Genomic DNA, 13,651 nt, shown 5'->3' on the forward strand with positions numbered 1-13,651 from the left:
TCCGGATGCAGCCAGAGTCCTAGTTTTCCTTATTCCTTATTAAATGGATGGCATGACTGGAGGTAAGGAAGAGAATATCGTTATATGATTTTGGCTGTAAGATCCAAATAACTATGTCAGATAGATAATTACTTCAAAAACTCACAGGACTCCTATAGGCTGCTCTGTTGAACCAGGTACTATAATATTCTACTTCATACAAAGAACCAAAACCTTCCTTCGATGGTGCTTAGTTAGTGCTGAAAGGCGATGCGAATCCAGTGGCTTTTTCAGCAAACGGACTTCTGGGCTCCACTCAGGGACTCGGATCTGGTACCTGTGTAGCCGGGCTTGGGAATCTAAGTGTTCAGTATGCTCCCAGTGTCTTCTGATGTGCAACTAAGTTTGAGACCCACTGGGCAAGAGTCAGAGCCATCGAATAGAGCAACCCCACCCAATTATGTCATCGAAGAGCTATTATTTCAAAACTATTGAGTTAGCAAGTATTTGTGACTACTTAATGTGGGCATGCCACCTCAGTAGGTCCTCCTGTGATAGAGCATATAATCTTATATTAATCAAATAATTCAGACCCATCCTAATCTCAGACCCTCACTATGGGATATGTTAGGAAAGGTAATTCGGTCCAACTCCACAAAGTAAAGAAATTTTTTTCTCTCTGTAGAATCCTATCAAGTAATCATCTATTCTAGCTACGATCCATCCACAGCTGGTGTTCTTTATGGAGGAGCCCATGTGGACCTTGGAAATTCTCTCATAGGCAGACCATTAGGCCTACCTCTGAAATACCCTGAGCTTTGAAAAACACTGTGTGTCCTAGTGAGTGACTGGGTTTTAACACTAGTTGGGTACGACTACCTGTTACTCGTAATTACTGTCTATTTTATAAGTTAACCGGAATATCCTACCGCCCCAACTACGCAGAAAGCCAACATTTACCTTTATGTAAAGTTCAGCCATCCCAACACATACAGTGATTTCACCCAGTGAAATCCAGAACAAGCTGGGCAAATTTACACTGGAATTGTTTCAAAAGGTTGGTGTATGTTTCTGCACAAGATGTACACATATTTTTAGGGGTTTTAAAAATAATGTGTCATATTTTCTGTACTCTTCTTAGGAACAGTGTCAGTGAAGGAAAAAAAGATGGATTTTGACAATGTGACATTTAGTGGGATGGTTTTTTTGAGCCTGACACATTAAAACAAATTGTGCCAGTGGTGAAGCAAAGGGTCTATGTGTTATCTATTAGGAATAGAGGAAATGCAGAGAATTATTGTAAATGGCATTCGATCACCAAAGCTTTTTTATTTTCTACCTGTTGATATGACAAATGAATACCAACCTAATGTCTTAGAAATTTATAATATGTTTACTCATTTCCCTTTTTGGTTAATCAAGTAGTCTAGAAAGGTGATAAATTCAGAAGCATGTATGTTATTTTTTGGTGGGGGGGGGAGAAGTATCAGTACAAAAACGTTATTTGAACTGTTTGCATTACTGATCAATTGATGTTTATTTCTATTCATTTCATGTGATTATTTTATTAGATCAGAGTTTAAGATTTATTATAAAAAAAAAAGGTCTTTCCTTTTTTGTAGGCTTCTAATTTTTATTTTTGAGAAGTAAAGGCTATAGAATTGATCAATTTGAATAACCCTAAAACTGCATGAAGAAGAGATGTTCTTAAAACCACATGGCATGACTCTGTAGGCAATGTTAGAAGATTTTGGCATTCATTGTTGAATTTCGTGCACACGTTTTATTTTCTTTTATTCTTAATTTGCATGTCAAGAAAATGGTTCCCTTTTTTTTCCTCGTTATTTCATTTTATTCTCTGTGAAGACACTGTAAATTTATTTTGATCTCATTTTCTTTCCATTAGATTTATTTTCTTCTGTAGTGACATTTAGAAAAGTATTTTGGGTATCATTCTTTGAATTCTTCAGGGGTTACAGCTAACTGGTGACAGAAAAAAAAATATCTATCTTGTTCACATTTGTTGCTTACTGATCGCACATCTTTAGTACTCTTATAATTTCTCTAATTTGCATGTTACAGAACGGAAGCCAGGACAAGACATAGAAATTAAAGCGAGAGAACGTTACACAGTGGTCGTTGACTGAAATAATAATCTGCATGTTGTTTTCCCTTCTCCCTCCTGCATGCAGGGATTTGGTTTCGTAACTTTCGAAAATAGTGCCGATGCGGACAGGGCGAGGGAGAAATTACACGGCACCGTGGTAGAGGGCCGTAAAATCGAGGTGCATGTTCAAAATATTTTCCTTTACATCTTTTTTATAAATGTCTGCTTCACGCTCATTCGTTGTTTCAGATGCATCATTGTGTCTTGTATGTGACCCTATTATTCCCTTCTCATTGTTTATATATATATATTTATATATAAAAAGGAAAACTGGCCTTACTTTTTTTTTTCAAATTTTACGTTATTATGTTACTCTTATTACTGCTGAAAGGTGGATGGCAAACGTGAGACAATAGAAAGTTAATCTGAGAGGTTTTTATTTTATTTTATTTTTATTTTTATTTTCCATGATGTAGAGTCAATGGGTGCACTAGATTCCAAACAGTGGAGAGAGTGTTTCAAAACAAAACAAAACATAGAGCAGTTTCTTTTCTTTTTCTTTTTCTTTTTTTTCTTTTCTCTTTCTTTCTACTGCAGGGTTGATGAGGGATCCACAGTGGTGTGCAAATTAAGCCAAATTGTGAAAGAAATAGCATTCAAAAGAACAATTGTGTTTTAAAAAAAAAAAATGAGAGGTTTGTGTCCTTCAACCTTTCATTTTTTTTTTTTTTGAGAAGCCAGTTTGAACCTTTGTATTCTTTTGATAATAAAGTGAATAAACAAACAGGATTCCTGTTCAAAATCTGGCCCCTCTTCGTGGATAAAACTGATGCTAAAATTCTGATGTTTAGAATCACCTCTTTCTATCACTGGATCGCCCTCAACGTGGCCACAGGGTTGTGTTTGCTAAAACTTAAAAAAAAAAAAAAAAAAAAAAAAAACCAGTTACAAATGCTTTAGTCTTTGGAGTAAGATGTTGCATATTTTGCCTTTCATTTTCCCCCCTCGACGATAACGCTTAGGCCCCTCACCAAACTCTCAGTAACCATGGTAACTGTATACAAACCATGCTGGCGATGGTGGTGAATGGTAAGTGGTGAAGTCCATCTGCCGTTACACGTATTTAGTGCTGATATATCTATATACATATATATATACCACGTGACTTTTTTTGACTTGTTGTATTAAGTTTTCTTGATGCTCTATTTTTTTGGATATTGGTACGCCTGTAACTGAGTGTACGTTCTAAGCTAGCCTGGGAGGCACTGACTGGATTGAGATATGACCGGTGCACACCTTACTCCGATCGTTGACTCCATATTGTGTTAAACAATGCACCCTCTCTTTTATCCTTTTGTTAGCTGTGACTTTAAAGCTTGAATGATTTTGTTAATTCTTGCGATGTAAAAGGCTCTTGTTCCAAGTGTTGAATGCTAGATGTTGCTTTTCCCGATGATTCTTCCCTCCTAAAGTGTTGCACACGGCTAAACCTTGTTTGTCCCTTTCTTTGACATTTATGTTCCCTGTACCTTGTCTCTCCCCTCTTCTACTCCACTGCATGTTCCTTCATATGAACTTTCTTTTATGTTTAAAAAATATTGTTTCTGTGTTACCATGGAGTACACGCATGCTTTTAAATCTTCAATTATGCAGTTCCTTTTAATTTGCTTTTACTGTCTCCGTATTAAACTTTTAAATGATATGACATTGCTTTATTGAAATGATTTGTAAGTTAAAATGGTTATGATGTAAATGTAATTATAAAAATGTATGATTTTGTTATGCACCTACTGCCTTTTATAAATTAAAATGCATTTCAGTTTTTTATTTTTTAAAAATAAGTAATCACAGTCATAATGCATGCAACTGATTGAACTGTGCGTTGGCCGTGGAGTACGTGCTCATTTGGGTTTTCTATGTACATAGGTAAACAATGCCACAGCACGTGTAATGACAAATAAAAAGACGGTCAACCCTTATACCAACGGTAAGTACAGATCGGCCTTTTGCCAGAAGTCGCCTCTCCCTCTGAAGCTATTAAGTCATTTAACTAGGCAATCTGTTTCAACAAGCCATATTTGCCTCCGCCTGGCGACTGTGTCCATGCTGCTAACCTGCTACAGTGAACCACCTGAGTCAATGCGGTAATTTTTACAACAGAGGCCAATGTACTTTTCAGGTTAACTGTACATGCCTTTCTTCCAGACTCTCTAGGATAACTCCCACTTGGGGGTGAGGTACAGTAACTATTTGGGAAGGAGTTGGATAATTTCATTTGTTGTCTTGATAGTAAGTTGAGGGAGGATGGAGGTTTTGTTTGGGTGTTTTCAGAACCACCTCCTCCTTGCTCAGTAATCGTTCCTGGAGGTGTGACTGCAGACTTTGGTTCTGGCTTTGAGTCTTCTCTGGAGTTATTTGGCTTTTGATGTGATTAGGCTTGGAGGGTGCCACGTGACGCGTTCCATAGTGAGACCAGAGTGTGTGAGAGTATTATTTGCTCGTTTCTGACAATCCCAGGGCCATTTGGTCCAGGTGAGGAGGTGGTTGTGTGTGACAGACCCCTCAGGACAATGGATTTCTGCCCTAACTAACCAGGAAGACATCTTGACACTCCCCATATTTAGTATTCACCTATATATGGAGAGACATTAAAAATGTTCAAACATTTTGATTCTTTAATCCTCCTCAGGGTAAATCTCTCCTAAGATATATAGGGACAAAAGCTGCTGACATGCTAACCACGTAACTTATTTGTACTCAAAATTAGGAAGACAGTAACGTAACAAGATTGATATGCTTGGTGGAATATTATACCCATTAAAATAAGCAGGATGAAGACTGAAAGGGCCCCATAATGAATGACAATTTTTCGAATAAAAGATTATATGGATGGCATGATTTGAACTAAACTGTAATGGGAATTACACCAAGATGCTAATGGCTGAGTTGAATTGTGAGACTAGAATATATTTTTTTCTTTTATAGGTTTTTAAGAATAATATTTTATTACTGTCATAGGGAAAATGTATGGAATTTTCCATTTTTATCATTTTAATTACGTATGAAACATGCAAATACAGGTTCATTTTAAAAGAAGAAAGACACAAATATGAAAGAAAAGGCTAAAATATATTTTGAATAACACCACTGCCAACTTGGTTTCCTATATCCCTCTTCAGAGGGTGTTCCTATTACAGATTATTGTCTAGTCCTTTATTTTGCATTTTCATGTATATTATATGGAGTAAGCATATATTTACAGCACTCACAGTATCATGTACCTACTTTTTCTAGAAATGGCATTATGGAGTGCATATCATTGTTAAGTGACTTAAAAATCAGTATGGAGTTCTTTCAATGTTAATACATATAGACCAAATTCGTTCTTTTCAGTAGTTACATAATATTCCATAAAATGGATATATGGCTATATTCTGAACTCCCGTCCTGATTGATATTGAACTTTTCTTTCGGGTTACAATCATTAGTATTAGCATTGGGTAGTTTTATTCTTTTTTTTTCTTTCTTGTGCCAATGGCTACCAATTTGGCTATGTCAGTTCTTATTTTTAAAAGGGGCATCATTAAATAGAGATATACCCTTAATGTGATAGGCCTCTAAGTTGAAAGACCAGAAGAATTATTTATTCTGCTGATGCATTATCCCAGCTCCAGCAACCCAAAGCATATCCTTAAATGGAATAGAATTTTTGCACAACAGACTTTGAATGCCCAGTGCTGAAATGAAGCCACCTTGGATTTGTGTCGTGAAGCCTTTCTACTTGGCTGGAAATGATGGCTCTGCAACTTGCCAAGTTAATACATGAGGACATCAACCTGACTGGGGGCATTTTTAAAAATTATGAAGTAGTGTGTGCGCACGTGTGTGTGTGCGCTCACACACCTGCATGTTTTCTTCCAGAGGCATAAGTACTCATGTGTATTATTTATGTGAGAAAATGAAGTAGGGGAGCCAAGTATTATTCCTTAAGCCATATGCATGCTTGTTTATTTTAAAGAGTTACTGATCAATGTCATACTCAGGGGCTGAAAACTGGACCTGTGGGAGTTTTGCACACAATTCAAAGCACATTTATTTAACAGCCAGCATTTCTGGGATGCTGCCTCTATGGCATTATGTTAAGCATAGTACATGCACTGGGCCCCCCCAAAAAAATGAAAATTGAGATTGAGAATTAAATTAGTTGAAAAATAAATAAATAAATAAATGCAACGGGCCCACATGAAGGCTTTTAAAGAGAACACAGTTATCCCCATTTTAAAGATGCAAACACTGAAGCTAGACAAGATGAAATAATTAGTGAAGTCTTTTTCCTTTTACTATGAATTGACAGAATCTTCTGGCCATGCCTGTGTGTATGTGAGTGCATCACTTTCCCACATCATCTTACAGAACTGCACTCAAATGGCAACCGGCTGCAATAGCAAAAGGATTATTCAATGTGGACCCCAGATTCCTGCCAGATGTTGGCATAAACATCACACACCCATTCCAGGTAGCCATGCATTCTTAGTTTCCAGGAATAAGTCATACGAGTCCCTTGTCCATATCCCTGGAAGGGGGCACAAGGATCTTTATCTTATCACATGGATGGGAGGGGTCGATGAGTCGGGCCTAGCGTACCTAAGGGGTCCATGGACAGCCACAGTAGAACTGACTTAAAAAATCCAGTGCAAATCCTAATTACATAAAGACAATTGGATCTTATAGAGGAGATCGTGGAGACTTCGGGTGTTCAAAGAAAAGCAGTTCTCAAAGCTTTTTCAATCTTTAGTTTACAAGTATCATCGCTACAAAGAAATTCTCCCATAAATTGCAATACAACATAACCAGAAAGGTACAGGGGCCCGCTCGGATCCTTAACAAGGGTGATTATGTTAAAAGGGGATATTATCACCAGAAGAAAAAAGAAAAGTTGTAACTATGTGAGATGATGGATATGTTAATTAATTTGATTGTGGCAAATATTTTACAAAGTATGTGTATATCAAATTAAGTCGTGCACCTTAAATATGTATAAATTTTGGTTGTCAATTATACCTCAATAAAGCTAGAAAACAAAATAAGGTAAGTCAGGAACAATGAAGTCACATTGAAATGAGAAAATTAAGTGATCAGTGAGATTCATTAGCTACCTAATTCGCTCTCACAAACCATCAAACTTATGCTTCAACACAATTGCGCATTACTAGAGGCATCCCATTTTGAGGTCATGTGCAAGCGGTGATATGTACAGATCAACGCCAACGTCACAACCATGCCTTCCTCCAAGCAGCTGCAAAACTTCCAGTCATTGGTGAGACTCGACTCTAAATGCAAAGAGACACAGGACAAGCCGGCCGTGCTGTCGAGGAAGAAACACACTCAGTATTGTTGTGGAGCGTGTGCGTTCCATTTCCCAGGACGCTTAAGCTTGGATATGAGACAAGACTGTAGAAGGACGTATAGGGGTCTGGGAACTCACCCATCAGAAAGTTGCACAAAGAGAGCGTTGGGCTGCTTCTGTATTGCTGGATTTTCCTGAGGACACCAAGTCTCAGAGAGAACTTGGGATTTGCTGTGCTCATTGGAGATCAAGTGTTTGCTCCACAAAACAACTTGAGAACCAGATCCTCGGGGATTTCTTGGGTGCTGGAGAAGCATGGGTGTTGTATGGAACTCTTTTATTTTCATAGCGATCTTAGGAGAGATGAAACTGAGCAAAAAGATCCAAGACTATAGAGAGAGGTGGCTTTTGTACCAGCTCTGACTTTCTGTGGCTATTGAATGGGAGGCAAGTTGTGTACATTCTCCGCATCTCAGTTTTCTCAAGGGAGAGCTACACAAACAATGGAGTACTACATAGGGCATTTGCGGGACTCTTATGGGATCCAAAGAACTCAACACAGCGCCAGGATACGAAGTGCCCTAAAAATTTAATTACGCAATAATCTCAAATAAGGTAGCCATCTTGTTCCTTTTTTTTTGCTGCAGGTAGTAAGTTGTAGTTCCTGACAGACACACTAGTTTAAGGATCAAATATTCAGATGCCAGCAGAGGCTGGGCAAGTAAAATAAATAGGCAAACAAAGAGGGCCTGACAAACTCACAGTCTTTTGAGACTCTTTCATTTTCATACTGGGAAAAGCAAGACATTTCTCTACTGAAAGAAAAGAAATAGCAGAGGGTCACAATAAAAGATTTCTGACCTTTGGCCTTCAAGCCAAGCTCACCATAGGGAGTCGTGGTGACTGTGGCTAACGGGGGGCTTATGTGGGGGGGTTCCCTGGTCACCTCCAGAAAATTAATCTATGGGGGATTCTTAATCTAAAGTTACCGTTTCTATTCATGTCTCAAGAGAACCAGAAATCCTGTCTTTTCGGTGAAATCTACATGTTGACAATGACTATAGGTGGCAAAAAACAAAAAACCTCAGTGAACCAAATGCAACACGCCACTAACTTTTCCTGGAGGATGTTTATTGCCTTGTGCACCATTTCAGCCACCAGGTCCCCGGCAGCCTCATTACATGTCTTTGGGAAGCGTTGGTATTCAGTTTTGGAGCCCCCAGTGGTATGTTTAAAGGTACTTTCTGAAATGGGTTTCTTTGACAGCTAGCCCAGTAAAGCCCTAGAGAAGGCATGCACAGATTGTGTGTGTGTGTGTGTGTGTGCACATTCAGACTTCCTTTGAACACCTAAGAGAGCCATGCAGCGAAGACCAGGGATCTTGGCCAGCGTTTTTACGGAAGGCTGGCAGATGACCTTTGCACAGCTAAATGTGAGGATGGGACCATTACTTTAGATGCAGCCCCTCCAGGTCTGGCCACAGAGGGGTCTCTCGAAACAGCTCCTATGTCTGATATGGAGCGAGACCCCCACGAGTCTGGTCTCTGCTCCACTGCCTTGTTGTAGGGGGAGGCCCTGGGAGGCTGGGAGCGTTGGGCTTTATCAGCTTTTCTCCTTTTGTTGTAAGGCTCATTGTTTGGTTTAATGTCCTTGATCAAAATCTGTGAATTTGCAAGGCCTGGGGATGTACACAAACTGCCTTAGAAATTAAAACGGGGATCGTTGTGTCCGTCTTCCTGATGCAGGCTCCTGTCTCCAGCAGGGTTATCCCAAGTGTCTCTTCCAGGTACTAGATGGAGTCACAGGGACTAGGAGGACATTTGCATGTGATTTGCATGAATTTACATATGCCTGCATGAGCTCTAAGTCTGAGCAGAGGTGATTTGCAAGGGCTGGATTCTTACTGCCTTTCCCTTGAAGACAGTAACCCCTACCAGGATCCTTCGTTATTAGATGTATATCAGAAAGCAGGTCATTGGAGATAGAATCCTCGCCAAAAGGGAATGAATGAGTCCATTAGCAAAAGCTTTATATTCCTTCAGTTACTTCAGAGCAAAACGAAGTAAATATTTGTGGAGCGCCGACTATTTGCCAAATGCGGTTTTAGATGCTGGGAATTCACATCAGATGGCAGTCCTGCACACTTTACCATTAATTTTAATGAAGGAGATGGTTATAAAAACGATTAAGAACAAGCAAAGAAAGAAAAATGATTAAGCAGGTAGTGTTAACAGCTATACAGGAAACAAAACTGGGAATTGAATCAGAGAGTAGCTCTAAGAAGGGGGTGGCGGAGTGGCATTAAGTAATTTCCCCTGGGGAGACATTGAGGACCTAGATAAGATCAGGTCAACTTTGTCAAGAGCTAATTGATCAATCTATTGACCAATAGATAGATGGTAGATGTTAGATGAGGGAGAGAGAAAGATTAGATAGATGATGGCTAGATAGCTAGATAGATGAGAGAGAGAGAGAGAGAGAGAGAGAGAGAGAGAGAGAGAGAGAGGGGCAGGTAATACATAGGGAGGTAAATAGATGATAGGTAGGAAAAAGTTTATTTGGCCCAAGAAAATGAGAAAGATAAAGGCAGATGAGAAGCATGATTTCTAGGCCATCTTAGATACCTCTGAAAAATCTGTTTCTTTAAGAAAATTAAGACCATTGGCATAACTTAAAGTCTTTGACAATTACATCAAAATGAATCAATAGGTCCACATTCAGTGAATGGTGTGTTCTAGCCTTGTGTGCAGAACGAAGAATTTAAGAGAGTTAATAAGGATGTATACAAGAAACAAAATCTTTCTTGTGTAGTGTTAAAAAAAAAACACGTCTCCACTACCAATAAAAGGTAGCCCATAGGGCCAGCCCGGTGGCTCGGGCGGTTAGAGCTCCATGCTCCTAACTCTGAAGGATGCCGGTTCGAGTCCCACATGGGCCAGTGGGCTTTCAACCCACAAGGTTGCCAGTTCAATTCCTCGAGTCCCGCAAGGGATGGTGGGCTCCGCCTCCTGCAACTAAGATTGAACACGGCACCTTGAGCTGAGCTGCCTCCTGGATGGCTCAGTTGGTTGGAGCGTGGGCTCTCAACCGCAAGGTTGCCAGTTCGATTCCCGCAAGGGATGGTGGGCTGTGCCCCCTGCAACTAGAAACAGCAACTGGACCTGGAGCTGAGCTGCACCCTCCACAACTAAGACTGAAAGAACAACAATTTGACTTGGAAAAAGTCCTGGAAATACACACTGTTCCCCAATAAAGTCCTGTTCAAAAAAAAAAAAAAAAAGGCCATAAGCAGGTTGTATGATAGGGAAGAGAGAGAAGGAGTAATAAATTAATAAATTAATTATTCATTTACTATAGCTCCATATAGATTTCTTTCACAAACTCTAGATTTCTATGAAGGACTAGAAAGAGAATGTTAAATATGTCCAGATCACCCTGAAGCTTTTTCTCAACTGGTTTGCTCTATTTTCTCTTAGAATTCAAATAACTTGAAATGTGGACATTAGTGCCCAGTCCTCAGGAATTGGGTATTTTCTTATTTGAGAAGCAGTGGATTTCCAGTTGGTTAAATTGAAGTCATTTTCCACATTCAGAGAACACACATTCTGAAGTGTTTGGGGTGATAGTTATTTTTTATATCACTATAGAAATTCCTATAAGAACAAGATGTGGGTAATAAAAGAGAAGTTGTCAATATGGAGTTTCAGAAACCATTGGGACAATAGGTCTCAGAATTTCATGTCTCTTCCTATGACATGAAGTATGGCTAGGGATTTCTCATTTACAAACCTCCCAAAGTGATCCAGTGATAGGAACCCTTCAAAAAAACCACCCTAAGAACAGCCTGGGAGCTGTAAACCAGCTAGCTTATTCAATTTAGAACTGAAAATTTTTAGAAACAAAACATTCTTAGAACATTCTAGAAAGTTCTTAGGTCCATCCAAGGGCATATCTATTAAGATATTCAGTCTTCCTTTGTGATCAGTAGATTGTGACCACCTCTCAGCTATTCTTACAGGCAAACCACTTAGGTCAGACAACAGGGTGTCACAACTCTCACTTCTGGGAAGAGCTCAGAGATTTCTCCTTGTCAGAAATACCTTCCCTCATGTCCCAGCTTTCACCATTGCCTTTTTTCAGGAGCATTTATTAAAGGACTTCCAGCCCAAGGACACAAGTTTTCCACAAAAGGCAGTCCAGCTGTCTTTCAGGAGTTCTGTATAATGGATATTTTCATAAAGACATGCCAGCAGGAGCAGGAAATGGTCACCAAACCCTAAAACAGGATCGTTCTTCAGATATTGTTCCCAAAATAATGCCCTATGAATGTCTAATGTGGGTAGCTTCTTGATTTGCAAATATTCTTCTTTGCTCTTTTCTTGTGTAAAAGTTTTTGAAGGTCCAAGCTTCATTTTACAGAAAATGCTCCGTCCGGGACATTTGGAAAATTACAGGATTCTGTTTATCTTATATGCAGGTTATTTGAAAGTTACCTTAGGTATCATGCATTGATTAAGAATTGTTATAGTTCCTGGCAGCACTGAAATATATTCCACACTTATTCTCTACTGGATAAATGTCATTTTCTTTGAGATTTAAAAAGCACTTTGGAATTCTGTAGAGTCTCCAGGTCATAATTAAGAATGACAATTAGCAGAATATGTTGCTGCAAAGAATTCTATTCATGCGAGCTTTCAAATTTTTGCAAACTTAACGCAAAGGGACATGTGATGGATTGTTTAGCGGTGACCCATAAAAGAAGACAAAAAATAGAAATTATTATAGTGGCTTTAAAAAATATTGATATGGGAGAAAATTAATTACATCATTTTCAAAAGGTTCACCTGTAGCTGGTCAGTAGTTTCCACACTATTAATTCGTATTGGCAGAGAATCAAAGAAAAGAGTAAATCTATTTTCCTGTGTATAGTTTTCAAATACTTTTAATGCATGGCCTAACTATATATCCTCTGAATTTTAAAATAAAAACCCATTATAGTTGTGGTTAACTTGCAAGCATGTTAGTTGTTAAATCAAAGGTGATAATACTGTTTTTGTAAATTTGTTTTAAGGCTGGAAATTGAATCCAGTTGTGGGTGCGGTCTACAGTCCCGAATTCTATGCAGGTAAGAAGTTCCTCTTTGCATGATGTCTTCTTGGTTTTCCCTATCTCTGCTTTGCTTGCTGATAAAGAATAGGTTCATAAAAACATCTGAACCAAGTAAATCCATATCCTAAGACGTTTTGAATGATTTTTTTTTTTTTTTGGCAAAACCAAAAGTGTTTAAAAACCCTTTAAAAAATAAAAGGGAATCATGTCACTTTCATTGTGGAGTAATCATGGAGCCACGGCTCCTTATGACATTTCTCATTGATTTTGCCTTAAAAAAAAAAAAAAAAGCATTGAGACTTTACTTAAGAGCATATTGAACAAATGTAGAGCTGTTCACACCCATTTTCTTTCAATATGCCTGGATGTGATTTTTTTTTAGCATACATTTCCATTTGGGGGTGCATTTGTTTGTTTGTTTGTATGTTTTTCCTGGCAAAGCAGAGAACTGGATTGCTTATTCCAATAATGTGGCAGTGAGTTGAAATTGCCAAGAGAAGGACTATCTAGAAAATCGGAAAAGACTAAACTGTCCTTTCTCCACTAATCAGTTTCTGTTAGAAATTCCATCTCTCTCTGCTTTGCCTTCAAAGATGTCTCTCTCTCTTTGTCCCTTCCCTGCCTCCCTCCCAACTACCACTCAATTGGGAAATCCATTTTTCCCCGAAAATAAGATCGGGTCTTAGATTAATCTTTTTTCCAAAAGATGCATTAAGGCTTATGTTCAGGAGATGTCATCCTGAAAAATCACGCTAGGGCTTATTTTCCGGTTAGGTCTTATTTTCGGGGAAACACGGTATCGCAGAAACCTTGTTCATCAAATTCGGGGAGAGAGTAACTCAGAAGCAACAGTAGCCAAGATTTTTCCTTGGCCTGGCTTGGTGCTTCTGCCTCATGGGTCATTGCTCATTGACGAGACTGCATTTAACCAGGGGACCTCAGTAGATTTGCCTGATTGGTGTTGAAAAGAAGTCTTTCTTTGATGTGGCCCTTGCTTTTTAATAAGGAGAAATAAATAACCAGTTGGTCTAGATCCACCCACTTAGTGATTTCTTGATGGTAAGTCATACCCTTTTCCTTTTGTCTCTTCTGGGATGCCTCCTTTCTGT

The 13,651-nt window shown here is 38.8% G+C and overlaps 1 protein-coding gene across 32 annotated transcripts in view; it reads left to right on the forward strand.

The window, feature by feature from the left end:
- The window catches only part of RBFOX1 (RNA binding fox-1 homolog 1), a 1,406,067-nt gene that overhangs the window by 1,284,813 nt on the left and 107,603 nt on the right, over nucleotides 1–13,651 (forward strand). For 30 of the 32 annotated variants that reach the window (XM_033101485.1, XM_033101490.1, XM_033101492.1 and 27 more), the window contains 3 exons: nucleotides 2,172–2,264; nucleotides 4,013–4,073; nucleotides 12,505–12,558. In XM_033101485.1, the coding sequence (XP_032957376.1) occupies nucleotides 2,172–2,264; nucleotides 4,013–4,073; nucleotides 12,505–12,558 (208 nt within the window). The remainder of the gene's footprint in view (nucleotides 1–2,171; nucleotides 2,265–4,012; nucleotides 4,074–12,504; nucleotides 12,559–13,651) is intronic. The other 2 variants (XM_033101468.1, XM_033101482.1) reach the window with 1 other exon arrangement.

The sequence above is a fragment of the Rhinolophus ferrumequinum genome (genome assembly GCF_004115265.2).
Source record: "Rhinolophus ferrumequinum isolate MPI-CBG mRhiFer1 chromosome 15 unlocalized genomic scaffold, mRhiFer1_v1.p scaffold_54_arrow_ctg1_1, whole genome shotgun sequence".
NCBI lineage: Eukaryota > Metazoa > Chordata > Mammalia > Chiroptera > Rhinolophidae > Rhinolophus > Rhinolophus ferrumequinum.